This window comes from Lissotriton helveticus, chromosome 8 (genome assembly GCF_964261635.1).
Source record: "Lissotriton helveticus chromosome 8, aLisHel1.1, whole genome shotgun sequence".
NCBI lineage: Eukaryota > Metazoa > Chordata > Amphibia > Caudata > Salamandridae > Lissotriton > Lissotriton helveticus.
The window spans coordinates 79,656,225-79,673,155 of record NC_136069.1 but is presented as its reverse complement, the minus strand read 5'-3'; the positions used below and the strand labels follow the sequence as shown (position 1 = coordinate 79,673,155).

The 16,931-nt window shown below is 43.7% G+C and overlaps 1 protein-coding gene across 2 annotated transcripts in view; it reads right to left on the bottom strand.

Moving 5' to 3' along the window:
• LOC144772394 (uncharacterized) overlaps positions 1-15,888 on the bottom strand; it is a 552,770-nt gene extending 536,882 nt beyond the window's left edge. For both annotated transcript variants that reach the window (XM_078656672.1, XM_078656673.1), the window contains exon 1: positions 15,761-15,888. In XM_078656672.1, the coding sequence (XP_078512798.1) occupies positions 15,761-15,821 (61 nt within the window). In that variant the 5' untranslated portion in view covers positions 15,822-15,888. The remainder of the gene's footprint in view (positions 1-15,760) is intronic.
• Positions 15,889-16,931: the final 1,043 nt, after the last annotated feature.

The window sequence follows — 16,931 nt, the reverse complement described above, 5'->3', positions numbered from 1 at the left end:
GGAGGTGCTTGTTTGGAGACACTAATTGAATTTATCACTTTCAGTAATAGGGGTAATAATTCTTGAGCACAAAGTTTATAAAGTTCTCCTGGTAGACAGTCTTCTCCAACCGCTTTCCCTAAAGGTAAACTATCAATGGCCCGTTTTATTTCGTCTAATGTTATTACCGAATTGAGTTGCTGAACTGTTTCACAATTTAGTTTTTGAGATACGGTTAACTATTTTTCTAAATATTGCGATATATTTGATTTTGCGGGTACTGTCTCTGGTGTGTACAATTGTTGATAAAATTTGGCAAACTGGCTTAATATTTGATCCGTTCTATCATATGTAATTGAATCATTCCCTACTATTTCTTTGATTTTGGTTTTAGCTTTCCTATCCGCGGTTTTAAAGGCCAATAGTTTCCCAATGCGATCACCACCTTCATATTGTTCAAATTTATACTTTTGTAGTTGTGAAGTATATCTTTCTCTCAATGTTTTTATTAAACCGGCTTGTAATTTCGCCAATTTTAGCCTAATAGCTTCAATGTTATTCTTTGCATATCTTGTTGCCTCTGCCAGGCATATTTCCATATTTCGTATCTCGTCAATTATTTGTTTCTTCCTATGGCGATTCTCAGTGTTTTGCCTAAATATATATTGCTGGGCGAAGCCCCTAATACTACACTTACATGAATCCCATACCATGTTTATATTGGCCGTGTTGATATTAAAAGAGATGAACTCTTGAATATGTTGCTTAAGTAGGGTAGAAAATCTTGTATCGGTTAATAGATGTCTCGGGAAGGTGAATTTTCGTGTTTCTTTAGTTTGATCTTTAAACATAACTTCAAGTAGTAGGGGATTGTGGTCGGAGGTAACTTTAGGGCAAATGTCCATCACACAATTATCTAATATTTGTTCAGAAGCCCAGATCATATCTATTCTTGAACAGGATCTGTGTGGTACAGAATAGTAAGTATAGCCTGCTTGAAGAGGATATTTTGATCTCCATATGTCACTGACATTATTCAATCTGGCTAGTTCTAGGATTGCTGTTCTAACTTTACACATTCTTTTGAGTTTACTTTGCCCGGTGGAGTCTATTTTATAGTCAATAGTGCAGTTAAAATCACCTGCTATTACCAATGCTCCTTCCCATTCCAATAATTCTAAACTCAATTCTTCAAAAACTCTTGGGTCATCGATATTTGGTCCATATATTACACATAGTACTATTTTAAAATTATCACTTTGCATCTGCGCAATTGCCCACCTCCCCCGAACATCTGAGGCAGTTTTAATTGTTTCAAGTCGAGCCCCTCGTTGTTTTAGAATAGCTACCCCTCTTATAGTCTCATCTAAAGTAGAGCATACCACCAAATCATAGTTCAATTGTAAAAGCAGCTTACGGTCCTGATATTTAACATGTGTCTCTGATAACAAAACTATATTCGGATTATACATCTTAATCTCCTCTTTTACTAGATTTCTTTTGTTTTTACTGTTTAAGCCGTCCACGTTCCAACTTAGTATTCTTAGTTTAGACATTGTAATATCGTGATAGTAATCTGGTACAAATTTCTCCCAACTATCTCTGCCCTTTTCGTGTATATAAAGTTTTCTTTATTGTACTTAAAAAAACAATCGAATCCTGCAATCCATTTTTTACCCATGTTTTTTTCCCACCCCTGACCAATAAGGTCAGACCCTCCCCCGCAAGGACCCCAGCCTGGCCCTCGCCCCCGCCCGTCCCTTAGGGGGGAGCACCCCTCTATCTAGTGCTGCCGCTGGAGGGGCAGCAGAGTGAAAAAAGCTAACATGATAAACCCCCTCCTCCCAGCGCCTTGAGACCCTAGCGGGTGAGTAGCGCGCTATAAAAATTTGTTGATTGATTGATTGATTGATTGATTGAAGATGCATGGGGCCTCATTTATGAGAAGTGACACACATCTGCGTGAAAGCAGTGATGGGCCATTTCTCAGTTCGCCCTCCTTGCGACATGATAGATGCGTCATATTTACTGTCTGACGCATCATGTCGCAAGGAGTTACAGATACGTCACTATTTCTGATGTATCTGTAGGCGCAAAATTGACGCATTGCTGGAGTGTTCACAAAAGTGACGCCACTCCAGCAATGTGTCCTTTCACCGGGGGCAAGCCCCATGTGAAAAGGCCTGCAGCAGTTTTACGCCTGCTGTGAGGCAGGCGTAAGATATTGACGCATTTGGGTCCTAGAAGTGGCGCAGTGAAATCTCATAGATTACACTGCGTTACTTCTATGATGCTTACTTGCGTCAGAACGCCGCCACTACATACATTATACCTGGTGCAGGTATAATGTGGTGCAGGGGTTTACAAAGTGACGCATCTACCTAGATGCGTCACTTTGTAAATATGACGCAACATGGCGCATTTCTTACCCACAGGTGCGTCACAAAAAGAGGTGCACCGGCGGCGCAAAAGTGACGCAAGGACTCATAAATTAGCCCCATGGTTCGTAATCAACATTTGGCATTGTATTAAACTTGAAATTCATCAATTCTTTAATCTGACGATATGTGACTTCTTATTTGGTTCGCATCACTTTCTGTATGACTTCTTTTACACCATCACCAGCAAGATTTTTGAGATACTTGATCATCTTTTTGTTATCAGTCTCTTCAAGTGCATCAATGAAATCCTCAAATGTCTTTATCCAAGCAGTCCATCTGTTGCCTATATTTAGATTTTTGGTGGTATCGAACGGTGGTGGTGGTTTAAAGAAAACTGTAGCATTGTAGCCATTTCTGGGAGTGGTTGACACTGAAGGTGGAGCCCTCTTTGACACCACCTGATGTCTGCTAGGGTCTTCTTCATGCATACCATCTCTAAGGTCCTGGCTTGTTCTGACCTCTGGGTCAACATGGCCATTCAATAGAACTGTGACCTCACTCTTGGTCTCCATGGGAGCCCTTCATTTTTCTGGATACCTCTGGAGTTGTTCTGAGCCACTACCCAGTAGCTTTGAAGGTGTGCTAGTTCAGATATGAACAGCTCCATAAACACAATCCCAGGCTCTTCTTCTGGGGCTACTTTGCCGAGCTCTGTGGAATGACTCTCCTTGTTCAGTCCTGGTAAGTAGATGAACGGTCCTTGTATTTGACTTGCTTTATACTTCACAGGAAGGCCGTGATGGTTCCCGCGGGCAGACAGAGGTACCTCACAGGAAGGTGGCACTTGGTTCCAAGGTAACATTTTTTTTGTTTGATTTTTGGCCCCATAAGTGGCAGGCTGTCAGGATATCCGTAGCCTGCCCACTTATACTTTAATTTTTAACTAATCTCAGGACACGGGGACCAAGTCCTGTAATAGTGACAGCAACATTTTGCTTCAGATTGCAGCCAGCCAATAAGATTGCTCAGTTGTGTGGACTGATACCAGTCGTGCTGGGCTGAAATGACAGATGGAAAAATAAGGGTCTCCCAATCCATATTTTTTATTTATGGTACTGCTGGAGTCCTATGAGACCAACCATACAGAGATACCTATTTTTTAACCTTTTCATGATCACTCGGAGAACCTCTTTAAATGCACATTTCTCAAAGACAGGTGAATGGATTTAGACTGAATAATAAAAAGCATTCTTTCTGAGTAAAGTTCTAACTTTCAGCTAAATTTAGTGTAGTTCTGTTTAGCCATTTTTTCTATATCGCTTCCCAAAATTTCCTATGAGAGTTAACAACGGAATATTATCTTTTGGGACCCTAGCCCTTCTCTCAGGCTCCGCTTGAGGGATCACCCTGAAACTTTCCAGGAAGGAGGCGAGGTGGCTGAACTTGTTTCTGGTAATGTTTTGTGAAGATTTGTTAAACTACTCTAAAGTTATTAGAAAACACAAAATGTTCACCCCATTGAAACTCTGACCTAACTATAACTACACAGTGGCTAATGTGCAATATGTGTGTGTATTTATGGGCCTTATTGAGACTACGGCTGTCTATGGGACCGCCGTAGTCGTGGTCGCGGTCCGACCACTGCCACACTGCGGGACCTCCCGCAGTATTATAAGTGTGAAGGTCGGACCGGCACTGGCTTGACCACCAAGAATCCAGGATCCTGCAGAGGTCTGGCAGCAGTTCGAGACCAAAATATGCTGCCAGTGCCACAGCAGAACCGCTGAGTATATTTGTAGTTGCCTCACTGCCACTCTTTTCATAACGGTCACACCGCCATGAAAAGGGTGACAGTGAGGCAACAAAGGGCGTACTACAGGGTCCGCTTGTTCCTCTAGTTTTGCACCCCCAGTTTCTGCATGGGAAGGAATGCACAACATGGTGCATTCCTTCTCGTGCAGGAACGTGCGCTGGCAGTCCCATGGCGGTACTGTTAAAGGGTTACAATGAGCATTTAAACAGCACCCCCGTAACCGCCAGGTCCTGGAGCAGAGCAGTGGTGTGCCGCCCGCTCCAGAACCACAGAAACCATGTTGTGCATTCCCTCCTGTGCAGGCTCTAGCGGTGCAAAACTACAGGGGGCCGTGCACCCCCAGTTTTGCATCACCATGCACAGAGACACAAGGGGGCCCTGTAGGACGCCTTTTGTTGCCTCACCATCACCCTGTTCATGGCGGTGCGACCGACATGAAAAGGGTGGTGGTGAGGCAACTCAAAATATGCTAAATATATATCAAGTGCAAATATTTTTTTTCCATATCACCGCCGACTTGCGGTACTCGGAAGGAGCACCACAAAATTACTGCAAGGTTACTCTAGGACCAAAAAATAAAAGACAAAAATTTTTGGATGAATGTCCGTTGGTGCTGTAGAACCAATGGGGGATTGCCCAGCAATGGTAGGTGGCTGTCTGCGGAGGGTTGGTGCTGGACCACACCACAAGCAGACTCTGTGCACAACTCTATGCTGCGCACAGCTGACGGCCACGCGCTGCGGGGGTGGGTCACCCATGGGGTTTGGGCACCCAGGCCAACACTGTGCACTGCCAAAGAAGGCTGTGCACAGTGAGGGGTGAGGCACAGGGGATGGTGGCAGGTCCTGCGTCCAACACCCTGCCATGCACGGCCAAAGGCCATGTGCTGCTGGGAGTTGGGATAGTTAGGTATGATAATAATGTCGCTTCATCAGGACCAAAAACCTAAATGCAAAAAAATGCTGAGGTGCATAATAATATTGATTCTTCACCCCAGTTACTGCTATCTTTCTTTCAAGAGCAAGGTATTCTTTATCCCAGGCACAAAATTTGATCGAGATCTGGGCAACTTAAGACGGTTTTCAAGCCAGTTATTGATAAATTATCATTATTCATTATTCACTCTTCCTTTAATCACTCTTAAATTGGGAATACAGAATTCCATACTCAGGAAAGACAGATAGCAGCAACTAGTGTGACTAATCAACATTTACTATGCACCTAAGCATTTTTTGCATTTGAACAAGGTTTTGGCCCTGATGAAACAACAACTATAATTGTACAGGTCGTGAAACGTGTTGGGAGTTGTTTCAGCAAAGAATAAAAGAAAGATGTATTCAATGAAAGAAGGTGTCTTAAGCATATTTGATGTCCTATTAGTTGCATTGTAAAATACTAAACGGACCTCAAAACAGCATGCCTCTTTTTCCTGAAATACATCTGGGCCTGTTTGTACACCTTTAGAGCTGTAATAATTTTAGGAGTGTGTTGGACTTGGCCCTTTTTGCCTTCCTCCTGTATTTTGTCTGACCAGTTTTGTTTGTTTTATTACTCTGGGCACTTTACCACTTCTGATCGGTGCTAAAGTGCATATGCTCTCCCTATTGTAAATTGATGTATGGATTAATGACTCCATGATTGGCTTATTTGATTTACTTTCAGACCCTAGGACAATACACTGCGGGTGCCCAGGGCAGGTAAATCAAATGCTGCTGGTGGGCTTGCAGCACTGGTTCTTCCACCCACAGAAGCAGCCGGTAAAAGTGTGTCTCAGATCTGCCATTGTAGAGCCTATCTGCAGTCTGGTACTGCCATCCACTTGCCAGTCCCTAAACCTTCCCTTTTCTGCATAATAGCCACCTCTACGGTAGGCCCAAGGGCAGGGTGCATTGTACGTAAAAACTAGGACACGCCCTGATGAGTGTGGAATGTCCTGATAGTGAATTACAGCCATTTTTGTTTTTCACTATTGCAAGGTTAACTGTTCCCCATAGGCCAGAATGGGCAGTTTGATTATAACACCTTATAATCCTAACTGACTCGGGGAACTAGGTAGAAATTCGAGTTTAGTATGCCTGAACTCAGAATGATAAAATACATCTTTTAGTGAAGTTGGTTTTAACATTCTGTGTTTGAAAATACCACTTTTAGAAAGTGGGTATTTTCTTCCTAACTATCCAAGCCTGCCCCTGCTAGGTTGTGTATTCCTTGTCTGGAGTTTGAGTGACAGGGGCTGGGGGATTCCAGGAGACAGGGTGAGTCAGCACAGGGCTGAATAGAGCTATCTGAATGTAGATGGGTGGGAGGAGTTGCACCTAGGACCTGAATAGGGCTGGGCCTGCCTTGCACAATGCTGGCTCCACCTCCTGTGGTGCGTCTGATGTTCCTGGCACACACTGTCAAAGGAAAGAAGGAGTCTTGTCAACAAAGTGCTCCAGGACTGCACAGAACTGGTTTGGACTAGGCACAGACACTCTCTGCCTCCAGAGACAAAGGATTTGCTAGTATAAATATTGAGACTCAGACCCAAGAACTTTAGATCACTTTTGGGAAACAAAAAGAACCTTTGCTGAGGAGAGGAACCAGAGAAACTGAGGCGGAGACTATACCTAAGTTGAGTGCTGTTTGGGGGATTGGCCTGTAGTGGTTGCCTGACTGCCAAAGAAAGGAGAAAGGACTTTGTGCTACTTTCAAATCAACTTGTAAAGGATCTCCAAGGGCTTGAGATAGAGCTTGCCTCCTGCTGATGTCTCAGGGACAACAGTCTTCGCCAACCAGCTCCCCTGCCTTCCCTTGCTGGGAATTGAAGTGCCTTCTGTTGAGCTGCGCCTTCTGAGAGACTGCGTGTCGCTGGGAGCGCGACTCAAGACGAAGAAGAGTGTCGCCGCAGCGCCGTTGTCGTCGCATCACCGGAGAAAAGTGTCGCCGTCGCAGCAGACGCCGTCGCATCACCGGAGGAGCGTGCCGACGCTGCCGCCATTGGATCACCCAAAGCGCCTCGCATCACCGGAGCAGAGTGTCACTTTAGCAGCAGACGCCATCGCATCGCTGGAGAAGCATGTTGCAGGGCCTGTCGGGGCTCAGAAGAATTGCTGTATCACCGCACCGCTGTGGGACGTGCACGCATCGTTGTCGCATCAAGAAGAAGACATCATTTTTTTTCATTGCACCAGATCTTCATCGCATCACGGCGTTGCGGGCTGCATCGCCATAGAAGCGCAGTAAGAAACCGACGCATCACCTCCCCACGCGAAGAAGAACCGATGGACCCCTACACAGTAGTAGGGACCCGACGCATCACCGTTCTTGCATGTAAGGAAATCGACGCATCACCTTCCCTGCAACACTTTTGTTGTATAGCGTTACGCATCCAAAGGTACATTGAACTTAAAGTGTCGCATTTTACATTTAAAGAGAACTAAGCTATTTCTACCATTTTTAAAGTACAGTATTGTGTATTTTTGTCGTTTGTGGTCTTGTGTTAAGTCTATATAAAAATACCTATTTTTATACTACAACTTGTGTGGTGTCCATCTGTAGTGTTGTCACTGGGTGACTGTATGTGTTCACAAATGCTTTACAGACTGCCTCTGAGATAAGCCTGCCTGCTCCTGCCAAGCTACCAAGGGGGTGAGCAGGGGTTATTTTAGGAGTGTACTCCCTTACCCTCACTAGACAAAAGGGTCCCTATTTGGTCAAAGGTACCTCCCTCTGCCAACTAGAGACCCCCAAATTACCCCCCAGTGTAATTTGTGAACAGCAATGGCCTTACTCCTTTTTGGATGTTTGGTTGTCATAATATGTGCCTCCTAAAACCTGTCTTAAATGTATCTGAACCCCTCTATTTAGTAGGAGTTATTCCCCACATTCCAACCCCTCCCCCATACCTCCCACATTTCCTATAAAACATGTATCCACGTACGTGGAGCTCTCCCCGCACAACAGATAATAGAGGCAGAGGTTTCTGTCCATAGGTTTGAGCAGGGGTATAGCGTCAGTGGGGTGTTTGGAAAGTGACAACCCAAAAAAACACTTTCTTAGCTTCATAGTTGGATCTGGGGTATTTCGGGTCTATGCTGGTTTTTCTCCTGTTCTGATCAAAGACTGAAAGACAAAACAGTGACCTTTGATGTAAACAGTGTGGGAGGCTGAGAGAGAGAGCGGGAGAGCAAAATACCAATCTGGTGGCAGAATTTCAAAACCAGTAACCTGAAATCAATACTGGTTTCCTTGCTTCTCCGAATTGTTTGATCCTAGGCAAATGTTTGCTTTCACAGAGCCTCCGTTTTCATCAGATATGTGCGCATTTTTAAATAATCGAATTTAGAATGTGCGAACTTTTAAATACTTTACTTCAGGATGTGTACTATACAAGCACCTAAAATAGACTATAATATTGCTCCATCTATAGTAAGAATCTAGGCTACATTTAGGGCCGGTTTTATTTTATTTTCACACAAAGCAGCAAGACAACTTGCTGTGTTGCAGTGAATGCAAGGGAGAAGCAAGGAATTCACCATATCTATTAAGATATGACGCACCACTGTTCTCTTCCAGTGCAAGTGCACGCTGTGCTGCCTAGTGCCACACCGTAGTGCAAGGGTGCCTGCGTTATCGGCAGGATTGTTTTGTGCAGGAAGATATACCACAAAACATTAAACAATTTGAGAGTCACACCCCCCGGATCTCACTGACTGGATTTGTGAATAGCTAGCATTATGTTGTATGTGAGTAGTAATACTGTAGTACTATTTTAGTTAGTACAAAATGCAGTTTGTTAATCGCCCCCTTTGTGTCTTATGAGCAGCATGTCATATTTGTATTCCCTGTTCTATGTGTGCTGCAGAACACATGAAAAGAGGACGTAAGAAGGAGAAATAAAGATATTTCTCATTCTTAGCCATCTGTAGGGTAAGTGCACCATTTTGACGCAAACCCAGGTTTACAATGCTTTTTAAATCCCAGGGCAGGGGTCTGTTCCCAGGGAGAAGTACCATGCCTAGGTGGGACAGGCATGAGCATAGCTTCAGGAGGGTGTTTGAGGTGTGACACCCATCAAATGCGTTCTTGGTTTGGTAGGTGGGTCTAGGGGCCCTGAGTTAAGAGTGCTATGTTTGTGTCGGTTTTCCTTGTCGTTCTCAGTAAACAAAGAGGTTTTAATTAGTTAATTTTTTCGATCGGATCTTAAATATATATAGTGATTGGTTTACCAAAAAGCAGTAAATCTTCATCCATAGAAGTACTCCTTGAATGGGTGCAAAAGTACCACTTTTTGGAATTCACAAATCTTGCCAGTAGTAGACTTGGAAAGCTGCAGAAGTCTCAAGTTTCAAGGCATACTATTGGCAATGAATATCAAAACGTTTATTGGATGAATGTTTGTATATAGTCCAACCAGTGGCAATCGCTCAGGATAGCAATCCGTCGTTTTTCAATCACTGTGCCACTTTAGACAGAGACCCACCTAATGCACATCAGTACTGAGCCTGTTTGTCATGGAAATAGTCCATCTCGAACCTTGGTCATCCCACCCCTCCACCCTGCAGCCCACTCCTTTTTAGTTGGGAAATTTGAGTCAGACCCCCGAATCTCACTGGCTAGCTGCGCACCTGGGTTTGTGACCAGCGCTATTTTACATACTACAAAATGCAGTACGTGAACAAGCAAGCCCCTTTGCGTCTTCAGACCGGCATGTCATATTCATCGATGGCTGGCAGAGCGCTGTGTGACCGTACAAGGTTACATGCGGCTCACAATAGCAGGGCACAAAAGCCGAAGAGCCGCAGCTGTTGAGACTCCCTCTCAAAGAGCTTAAGGTCTTTGGTTCCACCAAAGGTCACTGAGCACACCCAAAAAAAACGTGGTGCGCCCAAGGAGCAGGCGACTTTAGGAAGCGCTTCCTTTGGGGTGAGATTCCATCAGAGGAATGGCTGCTTTGATCCTTTCCTCTCTCACTGAGCAGAAGATTGTTTTTTCATCTAAACTTTGTGCCATGTTTGTTTTTTCTCGTGCATTTCTGTAGGAGCAGAGAGCACCATATTAAGGTTTGTCCAAACTCTCAAATAAACCCCATTAACGTGAGACGAAAAGAGCGGGAACCGGGAGCGCAGACGGCTGAAGATCTTGTAAACAATAAACAACTGCGGCGGAGGGGAAAGGAGCGCCGCAAGCCTAGTGTGATGGCGACCCCTAGCGGTAGAACTGATTACCCTGAATTAAGGTGTCAAGTCTTCCTTCCGTGAATTGCCGAAAGACAGTTGGTTGGGGCAAGAAGATAAGGCAAGGCGTGTTGGCAGGGAAAGTTTGTTCCCAAGTATATTGTGTCTATTAATTTTTATCTGTCAGTAATCCATCAGCGATGATTTTATAACAATGGAAGACTCGGGTCTTATTCACAAGAAGGCGCGGGTTGCCTCGAGTAGATGCAATACCGCACCTTGTGCTGTTACCCAGGGGAGATACTACACCCCATTTCAAGATCAGAACGAGGGGTGACTTAAGGAATCAAAAAATATGCACTCGCCTTTTCCATGTCTTTTCTTCTTGCAGACTTCGCCTAGAGGTGGGCGAGCCATTAGCAAACAGGGAGAGTAGAGCCGAGCCAAGGATCTGACTTGACTCTAAGAGTCCGTGCGCGAGCCGAGCCCTGGACATGTTTGTCATGTAAGGCATGCACCAAACAGCAAGTCAAAATATGAAGTATCTTCAGAATGTGTGTATTATTTAACATGGGGATGCGTTTTAGTACTTCGATTATCATTGCATTGAGAAGTATTTTTTAAAAGTGATAGTTTTTAAACATTAACTTGAAAGCATCCCTGAAAAAACACCCCAACCCCAAACACTTGGCAAGCCAGCTGTCACGTGTACCCCATCCCATATACGTGGGGTGGGTTTTTATTGCAGACAGAGCAACATTATAGTATTTTAAACAAAAACAAGAGATTTGTGTATTGTGCACATCCTGAAAGTACATATTGTAAGGCTTTCTCAAGTGTAATAATGAAGAAAAAGGAGGCTTAATGAAAAAATATATTCCTAGTATCACACACTTCCTTCAAGCGTGGAAGCAGGGATTTCTTGTTTTACAGTGCACTGTGCAATTCAGCCACTTGATAGCTATCTGTTTCTCTTTAATCCGTTTTACTTCTACGGTTTGTCATCAAATCTCTGGACTTGATTTGATTCTTGGCAGTAAGGTTACTCCGTCGCAACGTAATATCCTTACTTCGAAGAATGCGGTTCATCCTCAAAATTTTGATGTCGGTGACCTTGGATTAATTACGGCAGAGATGACTGTCTCTGGCGTGATTAAACCCCACCAACAGCCCTGCAGTGTACGGGCAGTTGGAGGCAGATCTATAATTCCGTTCCATTAATTTAGATAGGCTGAATTAGAGGTCAGTTTTTATTGCCGCCACCAACAGGAAAACCCTAGCGGTAAGGGAGAGTGAAACAAGCGATGGAAGGGAAGCTAAATGCACCCCTCCCATGGTGAGGGAAGCATTTTTTTCTTTTTAAAATAAAATACCACTTCGGGATTTTCCTTTTGAAAAGAAAAAAGAAAACAGTTTGGTGCAGCAGGGCTCCATCATACTAATGGAGCCCAGCACCAAAGTGTAAACAGCATTGACAGGAACCGCAGATTATTGGCACTTGAGGTGACAGGCTCAATGGCTAGTGGCCACGTAAAAGCCCGGCGCATTTTGGGATCGAGGGGTCAAGAGGATCTCGAGCTGAGCCAGAGCCAGGCATCTGACTCGAGGCCTGCTTGAGCATTCCGTAGCTCGCCCATCTCTACTTTTCCAGATATTACTTTCAGAAATAAGCACAGGAAAATTTCCCATACAATGTGAATGCAGGGACAAAAAACATTACTGGACAACAAGCATTATGTTGGTGTGAATCTGGAAGGCGACAGGGACAAACATACCCTGTACAGTCATTTCTTCTACTTTCACATTTTCATTTTTTGGCAGATCTTGTCTCCCCAGGTTCCCCACTGGTAAAACCTCAGAGCTGTATGTCGTAACGTTTCATGAGAGAGGATGTGGCAACGTGACCAAGGCTGATGACTTTGGAAAGAGGTTTCCCCTGTATATAAGGTAGAGGGCATCTGCAGAAATGCCAAATGCCTCGCAAGCATTAACCTGCACGCCTCAACACAATGATCATGTGAAGATTAACATGTCCCCCAAAAAGGTTTATGTTGAGCCTGGCACTGCAAGCTGTTTGGTTGTGAACCACATATTATGAGCTTGCAGTGAGCTTACAGCCTGCCGATTGGTTACCACTGTTTGTCTCTCTCATTTGCTTGCTTCTTATTCAATGGCTTGCCTTCCTTTTCTCCTGTTTATATCTCCCTTGCAGCAACGTCTCTTGAAGATCCTTTTGATTGCCTGATGTGTCCCTCCACTGCTCACATTTAAGGAACGACTTTTTCCCCATTCAGGCCTCCATGAGAGTGTACGTGTTTCTAGCCCTCTCCCTCGCATGCTGCTCCACTCCTTAAACAATGCCCCCCATGCTCTGTGCTCCCTGCTGCTCCCCGTTTGTATGTAAAAGCACAACAACAGGGGTGTTTTTGCTAGGGTCTAGCTGAAGACCAGAATTTAAGGATTGTTTTCACTTTATCTCCAGTATTCCATAAATTTCATGGAAACACCAACTTTGGAGAAGATGTAGCCTTAAGGCAGTCGACCTCGAAGCTGGGGAACCGGGTCCGAGTCTCGGCAATGACGCTGAATATCTTGTCATTCTGGGGAAATCACTTAATCTCCCTGTGCCTCCCAAAAATGAATGTGTGCATCTGTAACTAGACTGGTATTCATGTAAAGCGATCTGATACCTGATATATTCGGGTCTAGTTCGCGCTATATAAAACAAAAAAAACTAAAAAACTTTGGTACACAAAGGCTTTCATAGAGATGGTGTTATGGGCGTCTGCTGTATTCATTCAGAGAGTGTCTAAGACAGAAGGTGTACTTAGCAGGACACGTCTCCTGGAGGACCCTATAATTGCTCCCTGGGCTACTGCAGAGCAGCAAATAGCTGAATCCTTAAGAAAGTAAATTAGGCCTCTGAAAGCATTTCCCTTTACATTCGGAATCTTCGTTATGTTTTTTTTTTTATTCTGTTCAGCGTTTCCTGAGTATCTGAAAAGAATCCAAGTGATTTATAAATAGGCCTGGGTGAAATTTTAATTAAGCCAGAGTAATTGGAGAAGCTTTGGTAACTTTGCATTACTATTGAGAAAATACCAAAAATCATGCGATTACACCTGCGTGCTTAATTTGGAGTATTTTGGGGCAAAATTGCCTACTCAAGAGCACAGTAACAGAGCACGAGCGACTGAAGGTTGCTACTGTTCCTGTTCTGTTGCATCTAGCGCTATTTTCTTAGCACAAAATGCATCCTCAGATTCATTATGGACCGAGGGTGCATTCAGCGCTAAGAAAATAGGGCTAAATGCAGGGTTACGCTCCTCGTGTAATTCTGCATAACCTTGCGCAATTATTGCAATTTTGTGTATTTACGCTACAGCAAATTAAGTGATTTACGTCCACTCCTATGTGTAAGGACTGAAAACATTTAAATCAATGTACAGTTTTTAGATACCATAAAATATGTGTTTACTTCTGCACCAGTATTTTGAAATGTGTTTTTCTTTTACAATACTTTACAAACATTGGCAATCACACTATATTGGCTGTGCTGCTTGTCTTCTTTAGTATGGACCACTCTTTTCCTCTGTTCTTCATCATGCATTCATTTTGGAAAACAAGCAGTAGGAAAGCCAGTAGCGTTGTATTTCATAGCAACCTATTGGCTTTGCCAAGGCTTCTTTTGTTTAGTGGATGCTTGAAATACATCACATAACCCCGGGCACCGGCTTCCCAAGCCTTCATTGCCTCAAGCCAAGCGCATAAGTACAGCATAACAAGCAACACACAAAATCAAACACAATGGTAGAACACGCTGAGTCACATTAGCGCGAGTTACGAGATCACTGAGAGGGTTTGTAAATGTGCCATTTCTGATTTTTGCTCTTTCGTGTTTTTTGTCACTTTCTAATACGATCCTGTGTTTTCCCTCACTTTGGTGTTGCACTAAATGTCTACTTTGTTTGTGGCATGGATTAACTGTCAAAGATATAAAAAAAAAAACATCAAAGGATGCCCTGAAAAGTTAAAGTCGCTCTGTTTAATATTGTCATGTAACAGGATAGCCGTGTTCCTCCAGTTGATAACAACGTACTTTGTTTTTTAAAAATAAAGTACAATGTCCACTTTGGATAAACCTTACTTCTTTGTCCTGCCATTTCAATTCAACCAACCGAGCCAGCTTTGATTGTGCTCACATTAACCCTTGATATGCAGCCAGTGTCTTGGTTAAGCTAATGTTGGACCTTTATATGTGAACAAAAGGTTGTGAAGCATCCGAAAATCCGCACTAAGATGTCAAAGACTTCCATAGGCTGTGCAGTACTTAAAATATGACTTTCTACTTTGTATCCCAAAATACTTTTTTAACTGGTTGAGGTCTGTGTAATGTCTCCCTTCATCCCCTCCCTTCATTTACTCACCTTACCTGTGCTGAGTAATTAACTCACTTGAGTGACACCTCACCTACCATGACTTTGTTTGGAAGTCTTTCATTTACAAAACTTTAAGCACGTGCCGCTTCAATTTTCAAAAAAAGTTACTTTATTTGAAAACTACCAGCCATTAAATGTTAAGGTTTCTTCCCTAGAATGTTACTTAAAGCTGTTAGCAGCCGGGGATGGATTTGTTCAGGTTAATATTGGTGGTAAAACTCAAAATGCACTAAAGTGCCACCCAATATACAAGTTTCCAGATTTTACATAATAGCTTGGGTCCCACTTGCGGATTACAAGTAGAATTATAGATGGATGTCCGAAATGATGTTGTAGTCTTCAATGGGTGTTAAATGTTGTCGACCGTGGAATCCAACATAACGTTTTAAGAGTGCCCAGTGTAAATACGAAGCACACCACTCACTATGCCATATGTGCATATATGTAATATCCCTTCACTCTACAGTTACTCTCTCAAAGGGAGTTCCCGTAAGTTAGAACTTATTAGATCAGTGGAAAATGAATTATTACTTGTCAGTGTATAACTTACTCTACATAGTACAGTGTATGTGTACACTCAATATTGTCTATACTCTACACTGCTGGGCCTTCTGAATAAAATACATCCCCAAACTGGAGTTACCCCACCAGGGAATAAAGCGCCGAAAGGCTGAAAGCGCTATAAGGTCCTACCACTGGGAGCATGTGCGCTATACGAATGCCACCATAACATTATAAGAAAACTATGGCCCACATCCGCAACGGGAAACGAATGTCAAGTTTATCCCAGCTTCCTTTTGTTGGCTCTTTTTCTCCTACACTGATTGATGACACTGTCAGAGTCTGAAGATGCTATTGGAGAACAAAATAACTGCAATCAATCGGAAATATGTGGAATAGACAAGAGTCGAATTGTCCAACATTGAGTCACACTGATTCCCTTCCATCTTCGTGTAGAAAGAGCACCTTCAGGCCATCATGTCTACTCACCCACTGGCAGGGCGGCCAGCAGCAGCGCGGTGTGCAGGACTCGTACAATGGCCGGGTCCATGGTCGCCAGGGGCCCTCTGCGATCCGCTGCCTACAGTCCTCGCCTTCCCTCTCTCTATGGGACCGGGTGGCAGAGGCTATAAACAGACCGACGCCGCCACAGCACTGACAGACAGAATGCCCTTTGCCACCGTGTTAAAGTTACAGCTGCTGGATCATGCCACACGACCCCCCCCGTGGGGTCTACAGTCCTATATGTTACTCAACTTCAGTAAATGTCGGCCTAGGCTGCTTTCAAGTTACGTATGCGCACGCATTCTTAAATAATTGCCGTCTTCACAATGAGAACAATGCGCAGCTTAATTACAAGTGTTGTATTCTATTATTGCGATTTACAGAAGGCGATCGCATTGTCAGGCTTTGCAGCAAGCATTTGTTGGTGGTGGGTCCGGTACTCGAAGTCTCTGCAGACTCAGGGAGGAGAGCTCTAAATGTCCTCGACCAGCGTTTCCCAAACTGTGGCTCTCGGCCCGATTTTTGGTGGGTCGGGAAAGTCAGAGCAATAAAGATACATTTAAATTTAGTGTTTATCTTGTCAGATTTCCCTGAGTTTAAAAGACAGAGGTCACATGTCAGGCTACGTCTTCTGAGAAATTGCTCTTTATTCTTTACTGGAGTACTGGTGTTTACTTTTTCTTTCCCTAACTGCAAAGTTGGAAAGGTTTTTAAAGTGAGCTATGTGAAAATCTTGCTGGAGTACAGGGAGTGTGACAGGAAAGACAGTAGGATGTCTTATTTTTTGCAATACACAAGGACATATAAATACCTGTAAATTAACTGTATGCGTTCAGCAATTAGGAAACCAAAATAAGGCACATTGGCTGGCCTTCAGGTTTTGCAACTAGAAAATTGCAATTTTTAGTGACTCGCAATCTTTGAGTCGCAAAACTTGATGTATAACAGTGTCTCAGACACTATTTGCGATTCCCAAATGGGTCCCAAGGGACCTGCCTCATTATTGTTCATGAGGCAGGTCGCAATTTGCGACCCAGTGTGTAGCACAGTCATCCAATATGTCCTGTCAGTCTAATTTTTTGCTAACTGGTACTGGTGGTAACTGACTTGGTGGTGGTGGTATTGGTGGTGGTGGTGGTGGTGTACTGGCCGTGGT